This window comes from Ovis canadensis, chromosome 1, assembly GCF_042477335.2.
Source record: "Ovis canadensis isolate MfBH-ARS-UI-01 breed Bighorn chromosome 1, ARS-UI_OviCan_v2, whole genome shotgun sequence".
Lineage (NCBI taxonomy): Eukaryota > Metazoa > Chordata > Mammalia > Artiodactyla > Bovidae > Ovis > Ovis canadensis.
In genome coordinates, this window is record NC_091245.1 from 107,759,680 (window position 1) to 107,773,657 (window position 13,978).

At 46.7% G+C, this 13,978-nt stretch overlaps 1 protein-coding gene across 7 annotated transcripts in view; it reads right to left on the minus strand.

Moving 5' to 3' along the window:
• Positions 1 to 13,772, minus strand: part of ARHGEF11 (Rho guanine nucleotide exchange factor 11) — a 111,796-nt gene extending 98,024 nt beyond the window's left edge. For all 7 annotated transcript variants that reach the window (XM_069544623.1, XM_069544618.1, XM_069544600.1 and 4 more), the window contains exon 1: positions 12,299 to 13,772. In XM_069544623.1, the coding sequence (XP_069400724.1) occupies positions 12,299 to 12,330 (32 nt within the window). In that variant the 5' untranslated portion in view covers positions 12,331 to 13,772. The remainder of the gene's footprint in view (positions 1 to 12,298) is intronic.
• Positions 13,773 to 13,978: the final 206 nt, after the last annotated feature.

Here is a 13,978-nt window from a genome sequence, read left to right on the forward strand (position 1 = left end):
GACTGTGTACACACGCACACAGGCACACACACACACATCTATCCATTTAGTGAAACTTCACTGAGCATCCATTCACTACACAGTACCACAGGGTGCACACAGATAAGATCCTTGAGTAGCTTGAAGGTGCCACATTGCTTAGTGAAAGAATGCTGAGTCACTTCTGAGATTTTATTCTTCCCAATGTCACTGAACTTACCTGGCCCCTAAGTGCCATTTTTTCCCCATCATTAACCAACCCGGAGGCAGAGAAGGAGGGAAGTTTTCTTCCTCTTGAATAGCGAATGCAAACCTCAGGTCCTACCAGGGAGCCATGGACAAGAAAGCTTACCGGGAAGAGATCACACACTCAGGAGACTGGTTCCTGATCAACCAATCTATCTTCCTGGAGGGCACCCTTTATCTGTGTCAAGCAAACCTGATGTCTGGCTCCCTCAAAGATGCCCACATTTTTTACCGTGAGCTTGGTCAGGGGGACAGGAAAATGGAAACAGCACGAGGCTAGGGCTCTGTAAGCACAGATTTTTTTTTTTTTTTTTTAAATCCCAACTCCATTACTTACTAGTTTACAGACTTAGACAAGTCATTAAAGCCTCCCGGTGCTTGTTTCCCCACCTATAATATGGGAATGCAAATACTTGCCTAGACTATCTCAAAAAGATAACAGACCAAGAACACTTTACAAACTCCACATCATAGGGCAGAAATACAATGGAGCGCCATCATTATGGCACTCTTATCTTGGCCCTAAAACCTCCATCCTTCTCTATCAGTTGTGTTCTCTCCTACTTTAAAAACTGACTTCTTCTCTTGACTCTAATCTTTCCTTTAATCCTGTCACACATCTCCCCTCCTGCCTCTCCCCTCCTGACTCTAGATGCACACCAAACTCTGACTGAAAAAAGGAACTCAAAGGCCTGTTAATGGAGACTAATGGGCTACATTTTTTCCTCTTCTGACTAAATTTCATACAGGAACTGACCAGACTATATCTCCCTTTCCTCACCTCCTCTTCCCTCTTAAACTCATTCCAAACTGGCTCCTCCCCCATTCCCAAGGCCATGAAGCGCCTCCTAGTTACTAAATCCAGACACTTCTCTATCCTCTCCACCCTTTGCCCCTGGGAGCACTTCCTGCCGTTGGCCACTCCCCCCCGCCCCCCACCATTTCTGAGATTCCACACTGCCCTGGCTGCTGTTCTGCTGCCACTCCCCACCAGTCTCCTGTGGGGGATCCTCTTCCTCTGCCTCCCTTTTGAAGCAGTGCCCCTCAAGGTTCTGTCCAAGGCTCTCCTCTCACTCTACACCCTGTCCCTGGACAACCTCCCACTTCCACTATTCTGTCCAGATACTGATGACCACAGCCCCGCACACCTTCCTGACCTCCAGGCCTGTGTAACCAGCCGCTGGCCTGCTTAACACCTTCCCTGTGATCACCCCCAGGCACTTCAAACTCATCATCATGCCCAAAAGGGACTCCTTTCCTCAATCATACTCTTCCTCTTGAGTTCCCCTTTTCACTGAAGAGTACCACCCAGGGACTTTTCCTTGTGGATCAGTGGTTAAGAACCTACCTTCCAATGCAGGGGATGCAGGCTCCACCCCTGGTTTCCTCAGAACTAAGATCCCATGTGCCTTGAGGCAACTAAGCCTGCAGGCTACAACTCAAGAGTCCCTGGGCCAAAGATACTGCATGCTGCCACTAAGACCCTACTCAGTACCACCCAGCAGCCCAAGAAAAGAATAAGATTGCCATCTGTGCCTCAACTCTCCTTCACAAAACCAACCACTTAGTCTTCATTTTTCTCCATCTCCACTGTCACTTCCCTAGTAGATGCTACCCTCACCTCCTGCCCACATTACTGCAGAGGGCTCCTAATTTGTCTTCCCTCTCTGTTCTTTCATTCTTTCAATGTGAAGATCCACATTGCAGTTGGGGTGATCTTGTTGTTTTTTAAAAGCATATCTGACCATGTCACTCTCTACTTGTCTTGCCATGGTCCTGCACTGTCCTCTGGATAAAGTACAAACCCCTAACAAGGAAGATTACATGGTTCCCAAGCCCTAGCTCCCTGCCTACTCTCCTGTTTCATCTAATTAATTGTTCTAAAGTCTCAGTGCCTCCCTGGTGGCTCAGCAGGAAAGAATCCACCTGTAATGCAGGAGATCTGGGTTCGATCTCTGGTTTGGGAAGAGGAAATGACAACCTACTCCAGTATTCTTGCTTGGAGAATCCCATGGGCAGAGGAGCCTGGTGGGCTACCGCCCATGAGGTTGCAAAGAGGCGGACACGAATGAACGACTAAGACCGCCCGCCCACCGCCTCTCTTTAGACCACAGCTCTTTTCAGCTCCTGCCACTCCAGGCCCTTGCTTGCCTTGTCTTCAGTACACACTGTTCCCTCTGCCTAGACTTTCCCTCACTCAAGCCTGGCTCTCATTTTCAGGCCTCAATTAAAGGTCACTTCCTCCAGCACAGCTTCTTGATGGTCTCCCATGTGCCTCAACTGGTATCACCCAAGAGTTCAGGGTGGTATCATACAGCTCCTGTTCCCTCATGCCTCCCCAGAGGGCAGGGTAAGCAACTTACGCATATTGAATCCTAGTGCCTTGAGGGGCACCAGCCAGTGCAGACTTCTTAAATGGACCAATGCCACTATTTGAGGGATAGCACGAGTATTCCTAAACCTCAGACCCTGTTTCTGTGAACACACTGAAGTCCTAGTGGCTTTTTGCCCCCATCCCTAGGGCTGTGAGGAGAAAAGGGTCTGTGGTTCTAGCCTCATACAAGGTCCCATTCACAAAGCTATTCACTACACTCTCTCCAGCTACCTCCCCCCAGAACAACAGTGGCCTTTCTCTGCAGCAGCAGTCTCTTGGAGGAAAGCTTCTGAGGGCTGTGCTCTGGGAAATGAATGGGGCCAGCCTGGGGCAGGCAGGACAATGGCAGGGCAGGCCAGTGCCGTCAGACCCCTGCAGGGAACAGCAGCTCTGAAATCAGGCGGCCAGTAGGGAAATCCCCTGAGAGCTGGGAGAAGCTAGAGGCAAACAACCTCAAGGCTGCTCTGGCCCTAAAAGAAATACCAAATGCCCAGGACCTCGCGCCCAATAAGAACATGGAATTCTCGGTCTCCAGGCCTAGCAGCAATGTTTCCAGTTGAGTGTGTGCTGGCCGCTCAGTCATGTCCAACTCTTCAAGATCCCATGGACTGTAGCCCGCCAGGCTCCCCTACCCATGGGATTCTCCAGGCAAGAATACTGGAATGGGTTGCCATTTCCTTTTTTAGGGGATCTTCCGGACCCAGAAATCCAACCTGAGTCTCCTGTGTCTCCTGCATTGGCAGACTAATTTTTTTTTTTTTTTTTGACCACTGAGCCACCTGGGAAGCCGTGTTTAGTACTGCTTTCTTGAAATCCCTTGAGTAGGCATGGAAGGAGCTGGAAATGTCAAGAATGAGCTACAGTTCAAGTCAGGTAACTGCAGGGAGGAACACAACTCATAAAGAGAGCTCTACTGGGCACTAGAAGACCATCTAGAAAAATGAAAAAATGAAGAGACATTACTTCTGAACCCCAAGAAACAGGATAGGACACAATACCCAACACAAAGCATGCAGAGAATGGAAAAGCACCCAATATTTATTGGTAACAGTAGACCACGTGCTAGTGATTCTGCTAGAACCTGACATGAAGTATTTTATATCAACATATGAAAGGTGTTTAAGAGGGACTTTCCTGGTGGCACAAGGTTTAGGAACCCACTTGCCAAGGCAGGGGGCCCAGGTTCTGCCCCTGCTCCGCGAAGGTTCCACATGCCATGGGGCAACTAAGCCCAGGCACCGCAACTACTGAGCCTGTATGGCCTAGAGCAGGTGCTTTGCAACAAGAGAAGCCACTGCAAAGAGAAGCCGGAGCTCAGCAATTAGAGCGGCCCCCGCAGGGAAGGCCCATGCGCAGCAACGAAGGCCAAGCGCAGCCAAAAATAAATAACTTTAAAAAAAAAAAGGCAGGAAAGGTTGACTTGCTATATGGATGTGCAAAAGGAATGTTGAATAATATAATTGTACTATAGAGTTTGATGATACTAACCAGAAAAGGCCTCCTTGAAGAAACTAAGATTAAGGAGAGCTGGGAAGAGAAAGATAAGATGCATATAACGATGTGCAAAGAGTGATGCAGTCTAGGAAACAGGCTGGCCTACCTGAAGCGGGATCGTAGGGGAGAGTAACAAGACCTACAATTAGTGAGATGCGGGCTGAATTGAAGAAAGCATGGATCCTAAGTTGCGGAGTTTGGGCTGGAAAGGAAAGACACTGAACAAAAGTTTCCAGCACACACAAAAAAAGGATCTCCTTGGGACAGAACCTTCTGCATCTGAGTTTTAACTAGTACGTCCTGTGTGTGTTCTGTATGTTTCCAGAGCCATGCCTGTCAGTCCTGTTTAGAATCAGCAGAGGTCTCAGCACCTAAGCACAGGTCTTCCGGTGGCAAATGAGCAGAGTTCAGACCAATCTGGGTTCCTTGCCAAACCAAATGCCTCAGCAACACTAACCATATGTTTGGCACTATAGAATTCACCAAACGCTTTTACACAAATTGTCCTGATCTCACAGCCAGTTAGCGGCTGAGCTGGGGCTCACACAAAGCCCTTCTAGCTTCAAGTCCCGTCCTCTCTATAATCATGCTACTAGGGCGGTTTCTGCAGAGACAGCCCTTGAGCCCTGGAGTTCTGTCCCAAGGAGATCGTGTGTGTGCGCGTGTGTGTGTGTGTGTGCGCGTGCGTGCGTGTGTGTGTGTGTGCTGGAAACTTTTGTTCAGTGTCTTTCCTTTCCAGCCCAAACTCCGCAATTTAGGATCCACGCTTTCTTCAATTCAGCCCGCATCTCACTAATTGTAGGTCTTGTTACTGTCTGCTGTGAGTGGGGTATGATTAATTAATCAGGATTTCAAATACATGTTAATCTTCTCAAATCATGACCCATTTCCTAAGGGAATCTCAAAGAACTCACTCCCTTCTCTCCCTTCCTTTAGAAGAACTCTTAAAACTATTTGGTAAATAAATAAATAATACTATTTGGTGGAAACAGCCTAACCTAAAGGCCTTAGCAAGATAAGTATCATTTGATATGCTGTGTTCAGTGAATTGCTGGGAGGTGGCAATGGCACCCCACTCCAGTACTCTTGCCTGGAAAATCCCATGGAAGGAGGAGCCTGGAAGGCTGCAGTCCATGGGGTCACTGAGGGTCAGACATGACTGAGCGACTTCACTTTCACTTTTTACTTTCCTGCATTGGAGAAGGAAATGGCAACCCACTCCAGTGTTCTTGCCTGGAGAATCCCAGGGACGGCGGAGCCTGGTGGGCTGCCATCTATGGGGTCGCATAGAGTCGGACACGACTGAAGCGACTTAGCAGCAGCAGCAGCAGCATGGGAGGTGGAATGACTTATAATGATGGTCTTATTCTCTTGAGCAATAGCACTACCCTTCTACTGAGCCAGTCTCCCAAACTTCGGAACCAAATCTGATTCAGCCTTAACAACCATACCTTGCTGGTTTTCCTTCCAAAATGTCTTTCAAATCCTGCCCTTCTTCTTTGCTCTCACATTATCTTTTGCTGTCTTCTCATTTACATAATATCAGAATTCTTTCTTTAAACATTCTTTTTATCACCATATATTACACAAACCTGATTTCTCTCTGCTCTACAAGGACCAACACTTTTACCATCCTGAGGCCACCTTCATGCTTGATTCTACACCAGAACTTTGCTTTTGTTGTTCCCTTTGTCTGAAACGGCCTCCTCTCTTCCTTTGACTTAAATAATAGCTAACTAACCCTCCCCTGGCTGTTCTCATCAGCACCAACTTCTTCCTTGTCTCTAAATGTCCCTTTTCGGTATACATCAACAGTCAGCAACGATGTGCTATCTTTTTATTGTTTCATGTTGCTTCATTAACTCCATTTCCCAACAAGAATGTAAGCTCCACATTCTTGCAAATTATCTCCCAGAACACTAAGCACTGAGCTGAGCATGGAGCTATTTGATAACTGTCTGCCATCCAACTGACTGCCTCTAAGTGCCTCTGATCACAGGTCAGCATCTGGAAGGCTGTCAGACTGGTCCTGTTTCCTCCGTGATTTGATGCCAGGCCACGACTGGTGACTACAGATCTCATTGCACCATTTTATGGCAGCTTTAAATACTGGAGGAGAAAGTGCTGAAAATCAAGGCTGAATGAAGCCATTCACTCTGCCCTTCTTGAAGCTCCTTTCTCACACAGCCACAGCTTCGTTTGCTATCCTTTAGAAAGAGGAGGATCTTTAAGAAGTCATTAAAGATGACAGAGGGATACAAGGGACTTTAGGGCCTGTGCTGAAATCAGAAGTAAAAGGCAGGAAGGTGGGCTTATATTATAGCAAAGGAGGAAATTCCCTAGCGGTCCAGTGGTTAGGACTTGGCGCTTTTACTGTCAGGGCTGGGTTCAACCCCTGGTCGGGGAGCTAATATCCCACAAGCCATGCAGCTCAGCCAGAAAATAAAATGTACTGAAGGAAAATTTGGTAATCAAAAGAATGGTCAAGTGTTCAACTCATGGAACCACAGGGGATCAGTGAAAATGGGAGCCCCTCAACCTTCTGAACCACCTCAAGAGATAGCCTATTTGGAGTCAAGAGTGAAGAAGAGGATCCCTTAAGACTTAAGACTTCTGTGATTTTCCCCTCAACTCTGTTCATTTGCTCTAGGGCCACAAATGCAGCTGTTTTTCCAGGCCTTGAAAATGTCTTCCAAATCTGACTCCCAAATTTGTTGGGGGCCACAGATTTTCTGGCCCCTCCTTACACTTCTACATCACTGTACTTCTTCCATTTCCCCTCCCATTTCATCAGACCACTCTGTTCTCTGTTTTGTTTTTTTTTTCCAAACTTTCATTTTTCACTGGTTTTCAGGAAGGCAGATAGGGTTCCTGAAAAAAAGTCCTGGCTCACTGAAAGAAAGGGCACAGGCATTAATGTTTTCAGAGGCTCAAAGAACCTAACAGCTAGACCGAATCAAGTCGGAGAGGCTGGCTACCCTAATTTACTCATCTATTTACTCAGATGCTGGGGGGGGTGTGGGGTCTTCCCTCGGAACTCCACGTCTCCTTTCGCAAGAGATCTAACACAACTTTTCATAAAGTAATGAATACTTATTTCTCTTCAAACTGGAACCTGCAACTTTCTGCAGTCCCGCTTCCCTCCATGGGGCAAAGGAGTGACCTTGGAGGCTACAAGCAGGTCTGCACTTGAGTCTTTTCCCAAGGACTGCGACTGAGAAAAGTACAATGCACAGCCCACGGTGAAACGGGTTTCCAAGCCACAGGATAAATCTTGAAATTAAGTTTTAAAAATAATAACGCAATAAAATGGGTTTTTAAAGGTAGTGCCACTATGAAGATGTGAAGCAGACTCAGCCAGTATAGATTAAAACCAGTCCTCTTAGGTTTCATGGAACTTCAGTGTTAACAAAGCCCTTTCACATACAGCGGAGGCCCAGACCTTTAAAGCAGTAAGGGACACTATCCAAAAGTTTCTGAACTCTATTCCATGGAGGTTACAAGCTTCCAGAACTCCTTTGTCTTTGCACCAATTTGGGGACTAGCCATGTGACCTTCACAGAATCATTTTTATTTCTGATGAACTCATTGTCATTAAACTCTTCACATTTTTTGGTCTACTCTCCTAAATACACGGAAAGGGACTCTGACAGTACTTTGACTATTAAAAAAAAAAAAACAAACTAAATGAATTTGTTCATCAAAGGGTGCTCTTTCAGAAATGTTTCTGAGTATGTGAAGGTAAGCTTAGACTGCTCCTGTTCATAATGGTGATTAATCACCAAATGTTTCATGTGCAAATCCATTGCCATCTCTAATCTCACGCCTGGAGAGCACCAGGGTACATTTTGGAGAAGACTCAGCATTTCAGGGGACTTATTATTTGGAGCTCTGGATCCCTGTCATTGTTCTGGGAGTGAAGTCACTCAGTCGTGTCTGACTCTTTGCAACCCCATGGACTGCAGCCTACCAGGCTCCTCTGTCCATGGGATTTTCCAGGCAAGAGTACTGGAGTGGGTTGCCATTGCCTTCTCCTGGGGATCTTCCCGACCCAGGGATCAAACCCGGGTCTCCCGCGTTTTACCGTCTGAGCCACCAGGGAAGCTATTGTTCTGGGAGGCCAGCATCTAAATTAGGTAGAACTCAGCTGTATGTCTTGTTTACAGGGCTCAACAAGAACCTGAAGTGGGAGCGGGGAGCCTGAGGTGGGAAGGGTTTTCCCCCACCTCCTCCTCAGCTTAGGCCACCAGCTTTTCTTCTCTACAAACATTCCTCAGCCTGAAGCTTCTTTCCTCCCTCCTCCACCTCCTTCCCCCTCCTCCTTCATACACCTCACTCCAGATTTTGCCTCCTCTGGAAAAAAAAAAAGGCTACATGCTGGGGAAAAGTTACATTCAATCTCAGATCCCTGATAAGGAACAGTTGCTTGGGTCTCGGTTTATTCTGAATTAGGAAAGTCATATGCTTCTAAAACAAGGAGCAGCCAGAGATCATAAAACAAACCCTTTCTATCCCCATCTAAGGAAGCCAAGGTAGCTCAAGCCTCTCCCATTCATCAAAATTCCTGGGAACGAGATTCAATAACCTTCCCCTTCTCATATTCTACTATCATCACCCAACCCTGACCATTGGAAAAGTATGCCTTCTTTCTAACCTCATGTACTTCTGCAACAAAAAAGCCTGTTCGCTACGGTTAAATTCTTCAAAACAATGGAAAGACCTTTCGGTCACTCTTAATTTGTTTGGGGCCAGTTCCGAAAGTCGTGCCCAAAGCTAAATCAAATCCCTGAGTTTACCATCTAAATTTTCTAGAGCTTTACAGTTTAGAAAGCAATGTGAAATATTACCTGATTTGATCTGCTCCTTTCAACAGCACCATGAGAAAGATGCAATAAATATTATAATCCTCAAATGACAAGCTATGTGAAAATGTTTGTGACTGGAAAGCATTTCATATAAACGAGCTATTGCCTTACATATGAGGAAACCAAAGGAGGCATGTGACTTGCCCAAGGTCACACAGTTAAGGGGAATGCCAGGGCTCAAACCAGGAACTCAGCTTAAATCTAGCACTTCTCCATCTGCTCTAGTCCTCACATGAGCTAACCGTCTCTGCACAGAGAAAAGCTGTTTTATGGAGGCAAACTCCTAACCCATCTGGCCATCTCAAAAACGTTTGCCATGGAGAACTAGGAAAATGGATATACATGGCATAGCAAAACTCATTATCATTCCGATAAAAATAATTCACTATTATTATCTCCGCTTGCAATATCAAACACATTTTTAGAAACTTTTGAGAAGAACACACTAATGGGCAATAAATTGTCCATGGGCAAAAACTGAAAGGGACATGAAGAGCTACGATTCAGCCCATCTCTCAGTAACAACTGATTAACACTGCAAGATCAAGATTAGCTGTGAATATTTCATGTTTCTTTGGACCAGGAGTCACTCCCCAAAAGGGGATTAAAGTCTCGCCACCGCCTTCTATTCCTTGAGCCACAATCTCTCTTCATAGACATGGTCCTCCATCAGGTTGCTTATGTCCTAGAAAATACATCACGGAAGCCTTCTCTAATTGACCTTATTTTGACTGCATTTGAAATTAACACATGAATCTCGAAAAATCTGAAATGGATGAACGTATACGTGCTGACATATTCATTCACTGCAACATTCGTTCATGTCAAGTATTTAGTGAGCATTCATCCAATGGAAGGCACTTAGCCAGGCATGCAGGGATATACCTGAGCAAAGAAAACCTAATTTCTGCCTTTAGAGTTTATAGGAGAGTGTTGCTTTTTTATCTCTCATACCTTTCCTAGTTTCTCAAGTTAGACTGCATGCTCTTTGTAAACAAGAACTGCACATTTAAATTTTCTGAAACTGTTGGAGTACAGTACCTTACACTAGGCTCCCTACACAGCAAATCAATAAACTAAGAGAGAGTCCCTGCCTCAACAGTCTGAAATCCTTCCACTCAATCCTTCCAGTACAGTATAAAATTGTGCAACACTGTGAAATATTTAAAATCCACAGGGGTATCGAACCTGAGATGTCAAAAGATCCAACAGAACAAACCTACTGCTAAGGGGTAAAGATCCAATGCAGCTGGAAATACCTTTAAGGGGACTCAAGCCCCAGAACTGGGGTGGGAGTGGAAGTGAAGAATGCTCTCAACCTGCAAAGCTGCACTATCCCAAGTGCAAGGGGGTGCCAAAAAGCATCGTACTCTACTGCCAGAAAGAATAAAACTGCCCCGCTCCCATTCCACAGGACTAGTAGACAAATCTCGGGCTGGCCAAAAAGTTCTTTTGGGTTTATAAGACTATAAGGAAAAACTGGAATGACCTTTTTGGCCAACCCAATACTTAGGGTGGGATAACAGTAACAGCCTCCAGTTTAGAAGACTTGCATCTGAGTCCAGCTTCTGCCACTAGTCAGGGAAGATGGCACTGGGCTAGCCAGGTATCTTCTCTGAGCCTCAATCACCTCTTCTGTAAAACGGGAATGAAAACCTCTGTCTTGTCTACCTCACGGAAATACTGGGAGGTTCAAACAGATACATTCCTATGAAAGCACTCAGAAAAACCATGCTATACACACCCTGAGAAGACTATGAGGGTGTCCAAACTCCCAGAGGAGCATCTCACTCCAGCCCAGGAACCTTCATTAACTCTGTCTTTCACCCTCAACACCTGGGTTTCTACCTTCTCACAACTCTGAATTCAAAGGAACAGTTCATCCCCAATCTCAAAAAGGCAAGTGTGTTAATTCTCAAATTCCAAGAGGGTAAAAGAGAAGGGCAGTCATGTAACCATTTCAACTCCCTGCCTCGACAAGAGTCAAACTAAATAGAAGCCACAAAAAGGGGAAGAGATGGAGGTTTAAGCAGTCACGTACACTATCTGTCCTTTGTGGTTGTCTGCCTTCTCTCCACTGCCAAGTCAGGTCCCCGTCTAGGGACTGCTGAACTAATCTAAACGGGGCTCAGAGGCAATACAGAGATTAGTGTTTGGGAGAGAGAGAGATTATATGCATTTCAGGCCACATTCCACTGCCAAAAAGAAATTATCAGCATGGATAATCAAAGGTTAACCGGACAGGGAGAAAACAACTCATTGCTCCTTTGCAAATATTCTTCCCTATCTCTCCAGTAATTCCCACCCCACCCCCCAGGCCCAGTTCTTTCATTTGCTTGTTCAGTCCTCCAACCACCCATCCATCCAGTTAGGATGAGTGCAGCACCCACAAAACTACCCTCCCTCTAGGTTCTCTAAGGGTTGAAGAGAAGGGGAGGAAAGGAAAAGGCAGACACCTTTCCAAGTTGTTAAAATGGAGTGTACTGATGAGGAGGCTGGGCAAACACGGGGGTGGTGGGGGGGCGGTGTGGGACATCCTGTGCTCAGACTCTAACAGCCAGTGCCTCTGCATATCAGGCCTAAGAGCCCAAAACAAATCCTTCCGGCTCTAGGCAGAGGGAAGGCCCATTTTGCAGAGTCAAGCTTATTAAAATGGCTTGGCAGATTAAACCTAGAGCATTAGCTGGTTGGCCGATTTTAATTTAAACCCAAAGCTTGGAGAAGAAGAATTTCTAGGGTTGACCTATGCCATTCTGCGGGCCATTATCAGCCACTGGTAAAATCTAGACCTGTATGGGTGGCAAAGTATGTTTTTGTCCCATCATTCAGGCCAAGAACATCCTCCTCATTCTAGAAATGGGATCCACCCCATCACCAAGCCCCACCATTCCACAACAACCAGTCGGTGGAGGCCCACGCCCCTGCCAGGGCCCTTCCCCCCGCAGCTCCAACACCTAAAGCCAGTCCCAATCACCCTAGGGGTCTCACGTGACCAGGCTTGTGCCCGCCTCCCACCCCTAAGCTGGCAAGTTAGGGACTCAAATTCAGCCTCTGGCCTGGCAAAAGTCAAAGGCGGCTAGAAAGCGTTTCCCCCTCTTTCCCCACTCCTTGCGTCACTGTCTGCTGCTTGCATTTAAAAAACACTGATTAAAGAGATTATGTTTTGAACATGGACACACACAGAGGGAATATAAACATACATGTCCAGACAGTCCCCAGGGACCCCACCAATACCCACAGCCCACCCAGACCCTTATTTTGCAATCTTTTATCAAAATGCAACACCTTCTTTCCCAGTCATTCCTTAAGTGTTGAAAAACCACATTATTAGCAAACTTACCTGTCTATACTCTGGGGTAACCTTACACTCATGGTTTCTCGGTGTCTCCACGGTTTCAGAATCCTGTAGTTGTGATGTCTTGATCAGGATTGAATCGCTTGCAATTTTTAAAAAGGTGAGAGGAGGGCCTCCCAACTTGAAGACAATCCTTTTTCCTCCAGCTCTCAGGACCCGGGTGACTGAAGCTCCATTCTACTTCTACCAGTTAACATGGTCTCCTTTCTTAGCCCCCCTTTCCCCTCCCCTCTCTTAAAAACAAAAAAAAAAAAAAAAGAAAGAAAGAAAAAGAGAAAAACTATGACCTTCTTAAAAACCAAAAACCCAACCACAAATCTCTTCAAGGATAGCGCTGTGGGCTTTAAAAAAAAAAAAAAAAATCACAGAAAGAATGTGCCTTCAAAATATCAATCTTAACTGCAAAATATAGATTAAAAACATCCTTTTAATCCAGTTTTCCCAGCTGTCCTTACGTTGGCAAAAGCCTCAAGCTCCAAAGGGGAAAAAAATAATTCTCTGGTCTCCAATGCCTAAAACGACAACAGATATACTGAGGGACCAAAAAAAAAAAAAAAAAAAAGATGAAAAAATCCAAACTGACACCTGGAAAAAAATCTTCCAGCTGATTTGCACAGTAAAAAAATAAATAAAACCATACAATAGTATGTACACAACAGCACTCCTTACAAGTCCAGTGCAACCCTGGGAAATCAAAATTATAAATTTCCTTAAAAAAAAAAAGCTTTTAGATGAAAAGGTTCTGAAATTTTTAAATGAGCCAACTGCACCAAAAAAAAAAAAAAGAACACCTGAATGCAATGCTTTTTACCTTTAAAATGGTAGCAATACCACAAACCAGAAAAAAAATCTCTGAAAATATTCTCTTCTTTTTTTCCTTTAAACTTGCAGGTTTCTCCACCTACCCTAGCCTGATTCCCAGCTTAGGTTCGGCCTTTTTCTCAAAGACAATTTCCTGAGTTAGTTCTGTTTTGCTCCTCCACATCCAGGCTCCGAAATTTTCTCTTGCCTCAGCCTCCATGAAACGGAGCTTTCGCTTCTTCCCGTTTCTCCCCAGCTCTCCCTCTCGCCTGGCCAGGAAAACTGCCCCTTATTATTAATAGTTTGGATTATTATTGTGGATTTGAGTTCGGGGTGGGATATTCCTCCACACCAGCCTCCTGGACAATCCGATCGCCTGGCTTCTCTCGCTCGGCCTCTCTTTTTCCTCCCTTTCCGCCCCTCGCCTAACCTCGCAGGCAAGAGCCCACCGCGCCCGGCGCAGGACCGCCGGCGGCCTCCGGCTCCCGGCCCCGCTTGCCCGCTCGCCCCACGCCCGACCGCCGCACTCCGGCCTCGGCAGCCGCGAGACTCCGCGCTCGGGCGCAGGCAGGAAAGGCGGCGGCGGCAGGCCGGCACCGGCGGGCGTCCGGCTCCCGGCGTCGCGGCCGCGCTCGCCTCCTTCCGGGCCCCTTCCCCCGCCCCGGCTCGCCGCTCGCTCGGGCGCAGGCCCGGCCGGCCGCCCCCTCCCCGAGCTGCCCTCCCTCCGCCTTCCCCGCGAGCCTTTCTCCTTCCCTCGCTCAGGCGGGGGCGGGGCCGCAGCCTGCCCCTCCTCCCAGCGCGGCCCGCCGGCCTTTCCCCCCTACTCACGCCGCGGCAGGGGGCGGGGGTGGGAAGCCGACCTCC